The sequence below is a fragment of the Dendrobium catenatum genome, unplaced genomic scaffold (genome assembly GCF_001605985.2).
Source record: "Dendrobium catenatum unplaced genomic scaffold, ASM160598v2 original_scaffold_125794, whole genome shotgun sequence".
Lineage (NCBI taxonomy): Eukaryota > Viridiplantae > Streptophyta > Magnoliopsida > Asparagales > Orchidaceae > Dendrobium > Dendrobium catenatum.
In genome coordinates, this window is record NW_021444229.1 from 498,454 (window position 1) to 515,639 (window position 17,186).

Below are 17,186 nucleotides of genomic sequence, written 5' to 3' on the forward strand. Positions count from 1 at the left end.
TAGGCATCTCTCTTAGAGAATCCAACATTCTCGTATCATCTGACTTCCTCTGTAAGGTAGGTGTGTGCATCAACGGTTTTAATCCCTACATATGTCATTGATTTAAGAACGGAAGCTTTTTCCTCAACAACATTTCTACATTTTCTCAGACGGTGTCGGTCGGTTGGACTAACCAATTTATGGTTGTGGGATTCAATAAATCTTTTGATATGCTAATAACTATCTTCATCAACTGCAAACCTCATCATAGATGGACAACCGGTTCTAACATCTAGTTTAGTAAATTTCTTTTTTGAATTCAGATCAATACTTTTTCTTGAAACCAGCTTTTGACATACAAAGTCCTTGGATTTTATCTTCTTAGAATTTAGCCAGAAATTGTGATGATCCTTCCGGATACTAAAGCCATTATCATGGGCATAAATACAATAACATTCATATGTTTCTCTCTCATCTTTATACACAGCATGAAATAAGAAGCAAAGATAATAAAGAGCAACAAAGGCATATATAAAGTGCAACAAAAGTGCACATAAAGCGCATTTAAAACGCATTAGAAGCGCACGTAAAGCACACGTAAAGTGCATCATCCTTATCTTTACATACCCTAAAAATCATAATGTTATTCAGCTTAAGTAAATTAAAACATTAATTAGAGCTGAACAACAACATCTAAGAGCTTTTTTTTTTTCATCTAAACTCTATAATGTCCTTCTAAGACCCTGAGCCTTTAATGAGTTGAGACATGCTGAACAATTAATGTCATGTTTCTACACAGCTTTGTTTTATATTGCAAGTATATTAGTAATATAATTTGAGATGAGATTGAAACTTACCGATATGTTGAAACCTGTGGAAGTTCCAGCTATATTGATTTCCGATTCATGCATCTCTTTAGATTCATGCAACCCTTTCCCCCCGAAGAGCATTCCATCTCTTTTCTACTATTTTCTAACTCGTTTTTTCTTGAGTAGCCAGCAAAAGCAATAAATATTTAGATCTTTGACCAGAAGATAGTGCCAATCCTACGTTTAAAATAAAAAAATAAAAAATAGTGAACCAGGTCAGATTGGGTCGGGATGATATAAATTAAATTAAAAAGTTATATTAAAAAAATCTTCATCCACATGTAACGTTTTATTGACGTTGGAACGCAGAGTCCGGTCCGGACCTAATAATATTCCCTGAACACACCCAGCAGTGTCACGACAGCCAAACCCTGCCCCAACAGCACGACGATCATGGCCAAGAAGCCGATGAAAAAGCGGCCTCCTCCACCTCCACCGTCCTTCAGCACCTCATCGGACGAGGAGGCTCCTTCTCCATCGATTTTTCTTGTGAAGAAGCTCACCGCTAGCACCTCTTTAAAACCCGCCGATGGTGAACAAGAGGAGGAATCATTTGAGGATTCCAAGTATGCCGCTCCAAAACGCAGCCATCAGGCAGCGCCACAAGTTTCTCGCAACACCGGTAAGAACTCTTCTGACACGTCCGCTTAGAAGGCAAATTATTCTCCAGTTACTAACTATAATGACTCCACCCTCTTGCGTACCCAGCAAATGACCTAAAATTAGAGAAGCCCTCGGCAGCGAACAAAACAGCAAGAACCGTGAGCTTGGCCGAGGACGATGAATCATCTGAGGGTGAAGAAGAAGAGTCCACGGATGAGGAATCATCCGAGGATTCCGAAAATGCTGTTCGAGAACCCAACCCTCAAACACAGCGACGAGATTCCCAAACCGCTAATGATGGTAAGCATGAACTTTCCAACACCTCTTCGTCATCCGATTCAGGCGCAGAGGACGGAGAAGAAGACAGCAAGGAGTTAAATTCCAGATTTAAATTGGAGCAGCTGCTGCCTCCCCCTCCACCCAAACCAGCTAGAAACGCTGTAAATCCAGTTGTTGATCCTCTATTGAAGAAACCCAATTCCGAAAAATCTGTTGATGGTGGAGAAGATGACAAGGGCCTTGAGAGTGAAGAAGAAGAAGAAGAAGAAGAATCCACAGCAAATGAATCATCTGAGGGTTTTGGGAATACCATGGCAAAAGAAAATGCTGGGCCGCAGCAGCCGCGAGACTCTCAAAACTTGTATGATGATAAGCAAGCTTCCGACACCCCTTCCTCCTCTGGTTCAGGCTTAGGAGATGATGAAGAAGATATTGAAACCCCAATTTCTGACGCCTTGTTGGTGCCGCTCAGTTGCAAACCCGTAGACAGCTCTGTGCAGCCTGCAGAGAAGGAACCCAATTCTGGGAAACAATCTGCCGCCTCCGCTACCCAAATTTCAAAGAAAAAGAGGACTGCAGATATAGTTGGAGTAGTGGGAGATCAAGAAAAGGAGCATTTCAGGAGGATTTGGAGCAATGAAGATGAGCTAGCCTTGCTGCAAGGCATTATGGAATACAAAGAGCAACATCGTATCATCCCGTATACTCATACGCATGCGGAGTCCCTTCTAAAATCTGTGAAGGATTTATTATCCATCTCTGTCTCTGTGAACCAGATAAATAATAAGGTCCGCAGGTTGAAGAGGAGATATATAAATACTTCTATCAGACAAAATCTTGCTAAAAAATCAAAATTTTCAGATCCTCACAATGCTGCTGCTTTTGATCTGTCGAAGAAGATATGGGATTCTCTCAAGGAGGAATCTATTTTTCTTGAGAAGAAGATCATGCTAGAGAAAAAGGAGAACTTTAATAAGAAGAAAGTAGGGTTAAAGCATATTGAAGAGGAATATCCTTCTCTGAATTGGCATTTGAGGAATGAGCATGCGAATAATGCACTGCTATTGCAAAAAAATATGCCTATTGCAAACGCAAAAAAGTGGGAGGAAAGGTGTAAGAAGTTGGAAATGATAGATTTTGAGCTGAACATGCAAAAAATAGAGTTCTTATCTGCAGCAGTGAAGCTAATCAAGGACGCCCTTGCCAAGTGTTGACAATGGTGGTATCATACGTCTTTTTTACTCTTTTTTTTTTTTTTGTATCTTTTGATCTGGTAAAGGTTAATTTTTTATCTTTATCGCTCCTATTCAGAAAAAATTAGAGTTTTACTTGTATTAGTGTTAGATTTGATTGATTTCTCTGCTCTCCTAGTAATTATAACTGTGTACCATCATAGCATCCAACATTCTAGGTTCTAGGTAATTATAAAGATAATTATGATGCTTAGAATAACATCTTTGAGAGTATACCTATTCAATTTGAAGATATAAGGACTAAAGTGTAAGGAAAAGTGAGAGGAGGCATGTAGACAAAAGATGGAGCACTCTCGTTCGGAAGACTTGTAATTCTGTTCATTTTCTCTTAGTTAAATGTTATACGTGGAGCACTTGGTTCTACATGTATTTTGTTCTACTTATAGTTCTTTTTTAATTTGATTGGGTTCTCAATGAGCTCGTTATTTACATTTAATTATATTTAGATTTGTTTGTGTTAGCCATAGATTACATCGTTGACATGCTTGCAACTTTATATAGAGTAAATTGAATATTTTCTTATATTAGAGAATTTAGGAGTTGAAGGTAAACTTGAATTATGGAGGTCAACCTTAGAGTCTAAAGGTTTTCGTTTGAGTAGACCTAAAATTGAATACATGGAGTGTAATTTTAGTAGTAATAGATTTAGTGGGGGTTGTGGCTTTTCAGATATCTTGGGTCTATTGTTCAGAGTGATGGTGAAATAGATGGGGGTATTATTAGTAGAATTCAAGTTGTATTTATGAAGTGGAAGAATGTATCGGGTTTGTTGTGTGATGGAAAAGTATCACTCAAACTTAAGGGAATTTCTATAAGATGGTCGTTAGACTTACAATGCTTTATGGCGTAAAATATTGGCCATTAAAAGAGAAGCATAATATTAAGTTAAGTGTTGCATAGATGAGGATGCTTAGGTGGATAAGTGGTTTTACTCTTAGAGATAGGGTACGAAATGAGCATATACGTCAAAAGGTTATAGTAGCTCCAATGGCAGTTAAGATTAAAGATAGTCGCCTTAGATGGTTTGGTCACATAAAACGGCTGTCTTCCGATGACCCAGTTAGGAGAGTAGATATATTAGATTTAACCTATGTTAAAAAAGTTAGAGGTAGACCTTAAAAAGCTTGGTTAGAAAATATTGGAAATGACCTTTCTTTATTAGATCTAAATGAGAATTTGACTTAATCGGACACAATGGAGAAAAAGGATTCATGTAGCCGACCTCATGTAGTGAGATAAAGGCTTGTTGTTGTTGTTGTTGTATTAGAGAATTTAGGATATAAACTAACGAAATTTGTGGAATTCTCCATAATTAGCTTGTTTTGTGATTAACAACTATCTTTGATTCAATGTTTGTATAGCAAAACTTTTAGCATATTTTTTGGTAAGTTTTATGTTGACATGAAGTTTCATTTTATGCATTAGTTCTGCTACATTTTGTATTGGGTAAGGTTCTTGCACTCATCCAAGTCTTCCTTTCGTCATTTTAATTCTATCTAGTCCGTTCAAGCTCTATTTAAATTCCTACAACACTCACTTTACATAAAAAAATAATAATAAATGAATTAAAATTGCAATGTAGGCTTAATATACATAAATCATTATTAGAGTTAGATTTAGGCTCTAATCATTTTTAATATTACCCCTGATTCATATTAATATCTTCTTTAACTTTGTTTTAAAAATATATTAAATTTTGTATATGATTCTTTTTAAAAATTAAGTAGAACATGCGTAAGTTGTAATTTAGTATTGCTTGGTTAAATCAAAATAGTTTTCTCCACACTTCAAATCAAAATTTTTTCTTAATAATTTTTTTATAAGCATTATAACATTCTTTTATCTTGCAAATATGAAAGATAGATCTAAATTTAGCTGTAAAGATTTATTTACATACCTTAATCAGTGAAACAATAGTATTTTTAAACTTGATGGGCTTGTTTCCTTCGAAAACCTAGCTTCCTTAATATTTCTCTTATCTTCTTTCCTGTGGCAAAAATCCTAAGCTCCTCCCTTTTTTCTCTATTTGTTATTCTCTTTCGTACTCACCTTGTGCTATGTAACAGATGCTTAAATTATATGGTATATCCATTGTTTAAAATTGTGCAATATAAGGCTCGCCTTGAGGCCCACCTTCCACCTTTGCGCAATTCCAGTGAAAAATGCCTATGCCTCAATTTTTTTTTATGAGGCTTGCGCCTCAACTTGGTTGAGGCCCGCCTTGAGGCGCGCCTCGCCTCACTGTCATAAGGCTTACGCCTCACCCTATATATATGTCATTGATCACTTGAAAGCTGCTCACCATCATCACCTCTAAAAATTTTAGAGTATTAATCTCATCTGTATGTTAATGAAAAATATTTATGAAAGATGAAGATGTCTGAAATAAATGAAGAAGAAACATATTGGGAGGCATTGGACTCCACAAGATGAGACAGGGGAGAGATCCATTTGTTATAATAATGACTCAAATAAACATTCCCTCAGTGATGACAATATAAATGATTTTCTAATTATTGTCAACTTTTCAATCTTTTTTAAAAATTAAATGTATATGAGTAGGTAACTGAGAAAAAAAGAATTTGAAGTTGAACTTAATATTATATGATACTTTTATTTAGTCTTCATATTTAATAATTTTTGCATATGAAATATTTGTATTAATTATATTTCATGCGATAGAGCATTCCGCCGTTTGTTAGGGTTTGGCGATTTTCATTTTGCCTGGCACCCTGCCTCTCAGTGCTCCTCCGCTGCCACCATTGGGGGATCCTATGGATCCCTCCCTCTACTCCGCTTCTTTTCCCCCTCTCCCCAACTCATCTTCTACACCTAATCCCCCTGGAACCTCTTTCCCTCTACCTTGGGATCGTGTTTTTTCAAATCCCCCGGATACCTGTGAGTTCAATATCTCTTCCTTACCCACCCTGGAGGAAATCATCGATTTTCCTACTATAGACATTGCTGGAGCTGTTGAGAAATGGAACCTTTCTTTGGCTGGTTACTCTCTTGGTAAGAGACCGTTCTATGAGGCTCTTCTCAACGCTGTTAAAAAATTGTGGAATCTCAAAGGTAATATCAAACTGGTTTCTCTTAGTGAAGGTTTCTTCCTTTTCAAATTCTCTTGTGCTGATGATTATGAGATGGTTTGGACAAAAGGCGTGTGGTTCATTTATCGAAAACCATTTATTTTTAAGAAATGGACTTCTCACTTCAGCCCTGAAAGAGATGAGTATTCTAATGTTCCTATATGGTTTAAGATCCATGATTTACCGTTGTGTTGTTGGACCCCTGTGGGTATCTCAAAAAATTCCACTAAAATCGGAATTCCGTTAGTTGTCGATGCTCTCACTACATCCAAATCCGGGCTGACATATGCATGTGTTTGTGTTCAAGTTGACTCCTCTGCAACCTACCCAGCTATCGTCCCTATTACGGTTGAAGGGAAACTCTTCAACCTGAGAATTCAATACGAATGACGCCCTTCGATTTGCAACATCTGCAAATCCTTCAACCATCAAACTTGTTCTTGCCCGACCAATCCAAATCCTACCCCTTCTCTTCCTCCTACTGGCCTTCATGGAAGCAGTTCTAGCCGTCATCCAGACCTCCAAAAAACCCAATAGGTGTTCTCCTAATCCCCAATACTTCCTCTGAACCTCCCCCTGACACTACTCAGGTTAGTGCTCCTCCCCCAGTTAACGTCGATATTCACTCGTCAAACCCCTGTTGTTCTCATTGAACCGGTAAAAGCTCTCACTAAACCGGTGCTTACACCTCAAAACCCCTCCCCCACAGAGCCTGCTACCCTACCAGAATCTCCGCCTACTGCTCCAACTCAAATTATCGCTGACACTTCTCATCCTCTGTCTGCTCCAGTGACAATTCCCAACCTCAATTCTCCTACACTGCCAGCCTCCTCTTCCTCCGAATCCCCCCCTCCTCCCCTCATTCCACCCCCACCGAAAATGCTTTCTACAAACAAATTCTCTATCTTACAATCCCTCTCAGATTCTGAAATGGTTTCCATCAATGAAACTGAGGACCGGCCACTTCATTCTGAACCGGGAAGCTCATCCCCCATTTCTAGTTCCAAGCCTAATATCTCCCATCCAAATTCTGCCATTCAGTCTCAAAGAAACACTAGAGGGAAGGGCGCCAAGAAAGGCCCTAAGCCTAACAAAAAATAACCCATGTCTCATCCTAATATTGTGGTTTGGAACATCAGGGGATTCAACAACCCTGATAAAGTTTTAAGTTGTAAAAAAATTGGTCATGGACCATGACATTGACATTTTTTGTCTCTTAGACATTCTTCAACACAATCTTGAAGATCCATGGTTTTGTTTAACTTGCAAGATTTTTGACAATGAACTGAGTTGTTATAACTTTCACACTACTTCTCCTGGTCGGATTTGGATTAAGTGGAATGCCAGTAAGATCTCCTTCTCTCCCACCTTTTTCTCCAAGCAGGATATTGCTGGTTTAGTTTACAGTGGGAACCTTCCTCCCTTCCTTATTTTTGTGGTTTATGCTTCTAATAATTTTGAGGAACGTAATATCCCTGGGACGAGCTTAGAAAAATTTCTCCTAATAATGGCTTGGCTTGGGCTGTGTTAGGGGATTACAATTGCAGCAGGTTCCCCTCTGAAAAGTCAGGTGTGAATGCTTTAAATTCTTCAAGACTGGCTCTTCTAAACTCTCTTATTTTTTATACTCATCTTGCGGATCTACCGTTTTCTATTTGGTTTAATCAAAGGATTGACAACCCCATACATTTAAAGCTTGATCGTGTGCTCATTAATGAATCTTGGATTTCTGCTTATCCTCACTCTTTTTATAAAATTTGTAATAGCTTGGTTTCTAATCACACGCCGCTTATCCTCAAAGCAAATTTGGAGAGAACTACTAGCAAAAGATTTATGTTAAAAAACTTCTGGTGCAAGATCCCGAAATTTTGGGATATTCTCATCACTGTTTTTGCCACCCCTTTTCAAGGTAACCCTATTAGCTACCTACATAAGCTAAATCTCTTGAAGCAAGAAATCAAGTACAAGAGATGGGTTAACTCTAGTCATTTAGAGTCCAAATGTGTTGAACTCTCCTCTTTGCAAACCCAATATCAAGTAAAAGTTGACGCTGATCCCCTCAATGTCAATCTTTGTGGACTCCTAAAGAAGATTAATTTGGATTATGCATACTACAACTCTTTGTGGGCTAATTGGATCATTCAAAGATCCAAAGTCAAGTGGATAAGAAATGGAGAGGAAGATCTTAAATTTCTTTTTTCAAGGGTTCAAAGAAGAAAATCACAAAATTTGAGTATATTATGTTCTTCTTTTTGCAACAATGATCAGACTCAAGCTTCTAATATTCAAGGTATTGTTGATCATTTCAAGGAACTCTACAATTCACCTAAGCCTCCTTCTTTGGACTTGATTAATTTTCCTAGTGGAAATTTGTTATCTGATGAAGCTAAGCACTTCCTTATCATTCATGTTACTAATGCTGAGATACAGGAGGCTATTTCTTCTGGGTGCCCCTCTTCTGCACCTCGACCTAATAGTTTTAATTTTGCTTTCTACAAGAATACTTGGTCTATTAATGGACCTACGGTTTGCAAAGCGGTCAGATCTTTCTTCACAAAATACTACCTTCCCAATAAAGCTAAAGCTACTGTGATAGCTCTTATTCCTAAGAAAACACATGCTGATTCTATTCTAGATTATAGGCTCATTTCCTTATGTAATGTCTTTCATAAGATTATTGCCAAAATTATTGCTTCAAGAATGAAATCTTATATGCATGATATCATACATCACAGTCAGGCTACCTTTATCACAAACAGAATCTCTACTGACAATCCAATTCGGGCGGCTGAAATTATTGGCTTTTTTTTCAAGAGGCATCATGATAAATTTTTTTGTGCTAAATTGGATATTAAAAAGGCCTTTGATACGGTTTCACGGGACTTTCTCTTTGCTAGGATGGCCCAAAAGGGTTTCCCTCATACTTTTATCAATTTGATCAAAGCTTGCATCAAAGATACCCATTTCTCTATTTGTATTAATGGGGGCATGGCTATTTCAGGTCCTCATCTGGTCTAAGGCAGGGGTACCCCCTCAGTCCGTATCTTTTTTGCATTATTATGGATGCTCTCTCCTGTCTCATTGATGATCCCTCTCAGCCACACAGTTCTGAAGGCTTCAAGTTGAACAATTTCAAACTTTCTCAGCTTACTTATGCCGATGATCTTCTGGTTTTTGGGGAAGCTGAAACTACAAATTGTGACAATCGTATGAAAATCATGGACCTCTTCTCCAAATTTGCTGGTCTTCAACTTAATCTTCAAAAAAGTTCACTGCTTATTTTCCCCCTTGCCACCATTTCCTCCTCTATATCTCAAACTCTCCACATACAAAACTGCTCTACTAAAATTTCTTACTTGGGAATACCTATTTCTTTAGGTTGATCCAAGATTGCAGATTTCTCCCCTTTGATTGAAAAAGTGACTTGCTTTCCGGTTGAAAAGCAAAGCTTCTTTCTTTTGCAGGTAGGTTGCAATATATCAAGTATACCATTTCGAATTTGGTTGCTTATTGGAGCTAGGGCTCTACTATCCCTAAAACCATTCTGAAAGCTATTGGGAAAGCTAGTTCAAAGTTTCTTTATCATGGAGATTCTCAATCTAAGCGTATGCATTTAATTTCTTGGAGCTCCACTTCTAAACCCCTCTCCAAGGGAGGACTGGGCATTGCCTCTCTTCATGCTATCAGACCTGCATTTAACTGTGGCACAATTCTAAGACTCTACAACAATGACTCCCCTCTATCTAGCTGGCTCAAAACTAGATAATCCTCTCCTTGAAAACCCTGCCCTTCTCTCTGTTCGTGTTTTTGGAGAAGTATATGCTCTACTGCTGCAATTTTTAAAAGGAACTTCTTTAATGTCTTGCCGAATAGCCTCATAGATATTTTTTGGGACCACTGGATTTTGAATGACAATTTATCCTCATTGTTACCCGATCAAGCTCCCTTTTTGTTTGTTGGATCTGTTGGCACCCGTGCAAGCTGGATTTTCGAAGGTGTTTGGTCCCTTCCCCGCTCTCTCTGTACAAGACTTAAAGATACTATTCACTCTATTCCTATTTCCCATAGCAGCCCGTATCATATAACTTGGGACAACAATGAGAATGCAACTTTCAAGGATTTTTACAATGAGTTTTTCTCTGAACCTGATGTTGACTAGTTCTATTTAGTTTGGCATAAAAAGCATTCCATAAGGTATTCTACTTACACCTGGATTGCTTTGAATGGTGGCCTCAAAACTCCTGAAGCTTTAAGGTTTAGAAATATTTTTATTGAGGATACCACTTGTTCTCTCTGCCATGGCCATCTGGAAAATACCTCACATCTCTTCTTTGAGTGTGATTTCTCTTTTCAAGTCATAACCAACCTAATTCCCCAATTTAACAGCTTCTACTTGAGACCCAACATTAACCAAGCTTTGCACTTTATAGATGGGTTGTCCATCAATCAGGATACTAAAAATGTTACTCTCCTCATCTTACACGTTGCCGTCTACTTTATGTGGATTGAGCGTAATTCTAGGAAATTTAATGACTCTGCAGTCTGTGTTACTACCTTAACGAAGAAAATCTCTAGAGCCATTTATTTAAAGTTGGGGAAATGGAAATGTTGTACTTTATTAAAACAAAAGTTGTTATTGAAATACTGATGGCCAATCCCTCTTGCCTACGGCTCTTTTTTCTGTTTGGCTTATCGCCTCTGTTTCTTTGAGTACTGGTTGATTTATCGACTGGTTGAATGCTGGGTCAACTTATTCTGAAATTTTGTATTGCTGCCTGGAGGTTTCTGCTTTGGCTGGTGAGAAGCTCATAATCTGGGAGCTTCTTTGGCTAATTTTGAGGCATGATGATAATTTTGGCAAGAATTGTTCGTGGAATTCTTCTGTTGCCCGTCTGGAATATTGCTGGATCATTTATCTGGGTTGCAATTTGCTAGTTGGATCATTTTGGCTGCCTCGTTTTTGTCCTGTTCGCTGTTGTCGACGAATATTTTTGGGCAGGCTATTTTTTGGGGCGTGGACGATGATGATGCCTGCTCTCTCCTTTTGGACGGTATTCGGGCAACCAAAGGAGGATTGGATTATTTTCCTATAATTGTTTTTGCTTTTTTGAGTCCCGACCAGACAGGTTTATCTGTCTTTTTTGGTCTTCATCTTCTCCAATGTAACAAATTTTTTTTTTTTTTACATTTCTGCTTTAGCCTTTTTAGCCTTTCTTTTGTTGGGTAAGTTTTTTTTTTTTTGTTACTTTTTGTAATCTTTTTTCTTATATAGAATGGGCTCTGCCCTTAATTTCACCCGAAAAAAAAATTATATTTCATGCAATTTATCACTAGTCACTTTACGTCTTGTGCAATTTTTTGTTTCATATGTCATTGTGTTACTTCATAATTCAATAGAAAAATAATATGTCATCTTTTAACATATTATTTTGGTATTATATAAAAATTTATTTTTAACATTTATTTGCACTCAACGCAATTTTTTATTTTGAGGCTTATGCCTCAAAACGCCTTGAGGCTTACGCCTCGCCTTACGAATAAAAAAAGCATCAATACTTATTTACGCAATTTTAAACATTGGGTATATCACTTCATTCTTTTCTTGCATAAATATGTATATTCTAAAAACTGACATCTCGCCTACCTCTCTCCTTAACCTAAACTCTCCCACGTAGGATTTCCCCTCTAGCATTGCTACTTACTCCAAACCTCAAGATATCTTATCCCCAAACAAATTTAAAATTTTACATGAAAACCTTAAGGAGTTGCAACATTCCTACTCAACCTCCATGCAACTGGAATCAGTTCAAATTCCCCGCCATCTCAACAAAAAGCTTCTAGAAGCTAGCAAGCAAAAAAGGATCCTAGTCAAACCCAAAAATCCCACAGATCTTACCTCATCTTGTGGCTTAGAATGTGAGAGGTTTCAACAGCCCGGACAACTTATTTTTGATGTGGGCTCCCTAATGGCCCCATTCATTTAACGTTGGACATAATGTTGATCAATGATAAGTGTCTTGAGAGTTTTCCTAACTCCTTCTATGAAGTCACTACCCCTATCTACTCATATCACCCACCCATCATCCTTTTTTCTGGTCAACAACTTAAGAAGAATCTTTTCACCTTAGCCAACCTAAAGGACCAGCAAGCATATTGCATGAACTTGCTTAACTCAAACCCTCAAAACGTTTCTTTAAAATAGAATCTCAAAAATATTAATGTTAACATCTCAGATTGTTTCTTCTCTTGGACTATCTGGGTGTTATAACGTGCTAAGTTGAAGTGGTTTTCTCAAGGGGAAGATGGCTTAAAGTTTTTTTATGTTAGAATGAGAGAGAGAAGGAAACATAGTTCTTCACATTTGGTTTCTAACACTGGTCCCCTTATTAGATAGGATATGGTTTCTTCTATCATTCAATATTTTAATGTGCTTTATAATGCACCACCCACCCCCCCCCCCCCCCCCAAAAAAAAAAAAAACCCCCCACAAAAAAAAAAAATCATATTGATCTCTCCTCTATAACATAAGGTATTGTTATTCTACCACATTTTTCAGTTATGTTAACTATAATGGTTTCTGATGATGAAATTAAGGTTGTTATTTTCAATGGGGACTCTAACTCCACTCATGACCGAATGGTTTTAATTTTGAATTCTACAAATCTAGTTAGCTGATCACAGGTGCTTTGGTTTGCAAAGAGGTAAAATCATTCTTCTCTAAAAGGTATCTTTCTAAAAAAGTTAAGGCAACTACAATTGCACTTATTCCCAAGTCCTCTCATGGCACTAATGTATTGGACTTCAGACCTATTGCCCTATGTAATGTCTTCTACAAGATCATCTCTAAAATTCTAGCTATGAGAATTAAGGATATTATGCCTCTTATTATTGGTGAAAATCAAGTTGGATTCATTAAAGACCAAATTTCTACTGATAATGTTCTTTTTGCTTCTGAACTGTTATTAGAATTCAAAAAGTCGGCTAAGAAAAATTATTGTGTGCTAAGTTGGATATTCGGAAGGCTTTTGACTCAATTTCTAGGGATTTTCTCCTTGTCAAAATGAGACAAAAAGGTTTTCCACTGCACTTCAACTATTGGGTTAAAGCTTGCATTTTGAAAGTCCACTTCTCCATTTGCATTGATGGAGCTCTAGAGGGGTATTTCAATTCCTCCTCTGGCCTCAAATAGGGCTTCCCCCTAAGTCCACACCTTTTTTTACATTGTAATGGGTGTTTTTACCATTATGATTGACAATCCCACTTCTCATGACAGATTTGTTGGAATCTCTATTAAAGGTTTGCATCTCTCACATATTCTTTATGCTGACGATCTCCTCATTTTTGGAGAAGCAGTGCAACATAATTGTGAAATCCTTTTGAATGTTTTGAATTCCTTTTCTAATGTCTCTAGCTTGAAGGTTAATCATGATAAAAGCAAACTCATTATTTTCAACTACATCACTTCCTCTATAGAAATTAGTGTTGCTCTCAATATGCAAGCCAATTGTACTAAGATGACATGTCTTGGTATCCCCATTTCTATTGAGAAACACTGCATTGTAGATTTCCAACCTCTCTTACTCTCCATCTATGATCATTTGGCTGGTTGGAAAGCTAGGCTCCTTTCTCTGGCGAGACGCCTTTAATTTCTAAAATATATTATTTTGAATATGATTGCTTATTGGATAAGGGGTGCCATCATTCCAAAATTGTCTTAGGAATTTAAGCATGCGTGCCAGATTCCTTTATTTTGGGGACACATAAGCTAAAAAATTGCACCTTATAGCTTGGCATAGAACTTGTAAACCAAAAAAGTTTGGGGATTAGGATTCCTTGATCTTCAAGCCCTTCATTTTATAAATAGTTGATCTCTTCTATTCAGATTCTACAATTCAAATTCAACCATCTTACCTTATATGAATGCTAAATATGGTACCCCTTGATCCCCAGTTAGGAACAAAGCTTCTCTTCTTTAGAATGAAATTTTGAAAGTGGCTGAGCATATTTCATCAAATATTCAATTCTCCATTACACCTAACAGCAAACTTGCCCTGTTATGGGACCCATGGATAAATGGTAATGCTTTTCCCAATAGAGGCATTGGTGCTATCCTTCCCCATCATGCCAAGGTATCTGATTTTATGGTTGAAGGATCTTGGACTTCACCTGCATTTTTTAGGGATGATCTGCAGCAAATATTGTACCCTATCCCTATTGCTACTGATTATGTTAATACTATTACCCGAAAGGATAAGAAGAAAATTAGCTTCTCTTTATTTTTTTCCTTTAAAGAGGAGACCACTTTTGGATGGTCTAAGTTAGTTTGACACAAGCATCATACTTTAAAATACTCAATTTACACGTGGATTGTTTTGAATAGAGGACTCAAAATAGCGGATGAGCTTCTTAAAAGAAACATTGTGGCTGAACCTTCTTGTCCTCTATGCTTTATACATGATGAATCCTCTTTCCACCTTCTTTTCGAATGTAATTATGATTTTTCTGCATTAAAAGAGCTGATCCATGATTTGGGAGATTTCCTGTTGCGGCCAAGACTAATTCAAGTCCTAAAAGTTTGTTGTGCCAAGTTTTTTTTTTTGGAGAGAAAGAAATAAAATGACATTTAATTCTAAATTTAGATGTGTTTCTACCTTATGCTCTCTTATTAAAATGGCAGTGGATTCGAAAGTTTCATCTTGGAAGTTTGGTTTTTTAAAGGTTAGTATGTTCACCATCTTTCGCCAATGCATGTGATATTCCACATGCATAAATAGGTGTTCATATGGATGGTTCAAGACTTAAGTGTCCATTGGAGTTGTCAGTCCTAGTTTGTGATCAATCCAAAACTAGCAAGAAATTAAAGTCTTATAACACTTCATGTACCTTAAAGCTAAAAACATTAGTTCGAGATATAGAGAATAAATGGATAATTCCAACCCTATAAAGGTCGGTGCCTGAAAGTACCTCGACTTCAATGGCTATTAATTTACTAACATCATACTTGAGTTTGTCCCCTACTGAAGTATATGTTATGCAATTATTTAAGAGCAAAGAGAAGTTGACATAGATGTTATATGCATATGACATAAAAAAAAAAATAATTTTCAATTTAAGATGAAAAACTATGGCCTTTCATGAGGAAGAAATTATTCTGTGCGGAAACTAGATGGAGAGAACCCTCCGGATTTGCTACGCTTTTTACAGAAAGGCAGAAAATATTTAATATTTACTAAAAAATTGAATATTTGTTGCGATTTTGCTGCGCTTTTGCAAAATAACAGTAAAAGTGCAATAAAAATGCATTCATAATTGAATATTTGTTGCACTTTTACTGCCTTTTTGTAAAAGCGCAGCAAAAGAGCAACAAAAGCGCAACAAATCTAGATAGTTTTCTCTATATAAATGTTCTTTTTGGCAACCTGGGGCGTTGATTTGTCGGATTTTTTTAAAGGGCAATGATGTTAGCTACTAATCATCCCCTTGGATGGCCGCGCTAGCAACTAGAGAGAGGATTTTTGATCTTCTTATATGGTACTTTGTCCGTCTAATTGCTTGATTGGCAGTCTAGTCCTATTTTAGAGTTTTTTGCTCCTTTTTTTGGTCGCTTCTCTTGATTTTTTGTCTATTTTATTTTGTTCATTTTGGGAGGTATAAGTTTTTAGTTGGACCTCTCGCATCTTTGAGGACTGATCTTTTTTATATATCTTACATGTAACGTTCATTTTATAAAAATATATGTGTTTTGGCCCTCAATTTTCCCCAAAAAAAAAAAAATAAAATGTCTGTCAGAAATCGAGTATTTTACCATTTCAAGTAATAATTTCTCCAAAAGTCAAGATAGAGTTCTCCGCCTAAATACGCGAACTGAAAATATAAGCATTTTTTATAAAAAGTTAATTTAAAAAATAATAAAAGGCAATTTCAAATAAAATCAATAAGTGATAAGCTTTGTGCTAAATTTCTCTAATTTGGTGAAGCAACTGCGAGGAAAATGTATTTAATTTCTTGGAGTAATACCTGCAAGCCCAAAAAAGTGGGAGGTCTTGGGTTACCATCCTTGCAATCTGTGCAATTCGGCTTTAACTGCTCTTTAATTGAGAGAATTTACAATTCTCCTAGCCCCTTGCTAAGTGGCTGTTTTTCATGTATGTTTCTCCATGGAAGGAACCGGTTACCAGTGCATCCAAATTTTGGAAATGTGTCAGTAGGGATTCCAAGCTAAGCAAAGAAATTTTTCATTTTAAGGTCTCTCCTAACTCACATTTATCTCTATATTGGGATCACTGGTTCAATGATAAACTGGTAAAGAAAGTTCTGGAACTGCATCCCATTCTCAGCCTCTTCCCTGCTAATGCTAAAGTATCTGCAATCCTTAATGGGAACAGGTGGAGTTTACTTGCTTCGGTTCCTGATTATGTTACCCATACCATGACTGTTAATTCAGAATCTAGAGTATCCCTTGTTTGGGGTAGGGGTAACAACACTAAGCATAGGGCTTATCTGGAGTTTTATTTTAAGGATTATGATAAGGTCAATTGGAAGCATTTTATTTGGCATAAACGGTATGCTCTTAGATTCTCTTCTTTTCTGTTGGATGGTTTTAAATGGCGGTATTAAGACTGCTGATGTCCTTATTGCTAAAGGTATCATAATTGATGCAATTTTGTCCTTTATGTCATAGCAAAAATGAATCTGTGAACCATTTATTTTTCTAATATAATAAGGCTACAAAAAATTCAGAATCAATTGAAATTCTCAAACAACAGTTCCTGCTGGTTAAGTGTGCTCCATCAGCAATTGAAATTCCCCAAAAAAAGATAAAGAAATTGAATCAGAACATTCTAATTATAATCTAAACAAAATAAATTTGAAAAATCTTCAAATTTATTTTCACTGCAATACCTAAATAAGCAATCAATTCTCAAAACAATTTTTTAAATTTTAGAATTAAAACATCCAATCAAATATAGAATTTGGTCATGCTGAAGTAATTCTATTACACAAATCATCAAACAAATATTAATAAATAATAATTAAGATAGAAAAATAAAAATAGTTTTGAAAACTCAACCCAGAAATTAACTTCTTTTTTTTTTAAGTAAAAAAAAAAAAAA

At 36.6% G+C, this 17,186-nt stretch overlaps 1 protein-coding gene across 3 annotated transcripts; it reads left to right on the forward strand.

The window, feature by feature from the left end:
• The first annotated feature begins 1,147 nt into the window (after positions 1–1,147).
• LOC110100589 (probable transcription factor At1g11510) lies at positions 1,148–11,159 on the forward strand. 3 transcript variants are annotated; one of them, XM_020828157.2, is made up of 3 exons: positions 1,148–1,470; positions 1,557–2,952; positions 10,854–11,159. In XM_020828157.2, exons 1-2 carry the CDS (start codon positions 1,242–1,244, stop codon positions 2,942–2,944), a joined length of 1,617 nt encoding a protein of 538 aa, XP_020683816.1. In that variant the 5' UTR covers positions 1,148–1,241; the 3' UTR covers positions 2,945–2,952; positions 10,854–11,159. The 3 variants fall into 3 exon arrangements, with proteins under 3 accessions (XP_020683816.1, XP_020683815.1, XP_020683814.1); XM_020828156.2 differs by having other exon boundaries at positions 1,557–2,949; XM_020828155.2 differs by lacking the exon at positions 10,854–11,159 and having other exon boundaries at positions 1,557–3,348.
• Positions 11,160–17,186: the final 6,027 nt, after the last annotated feature.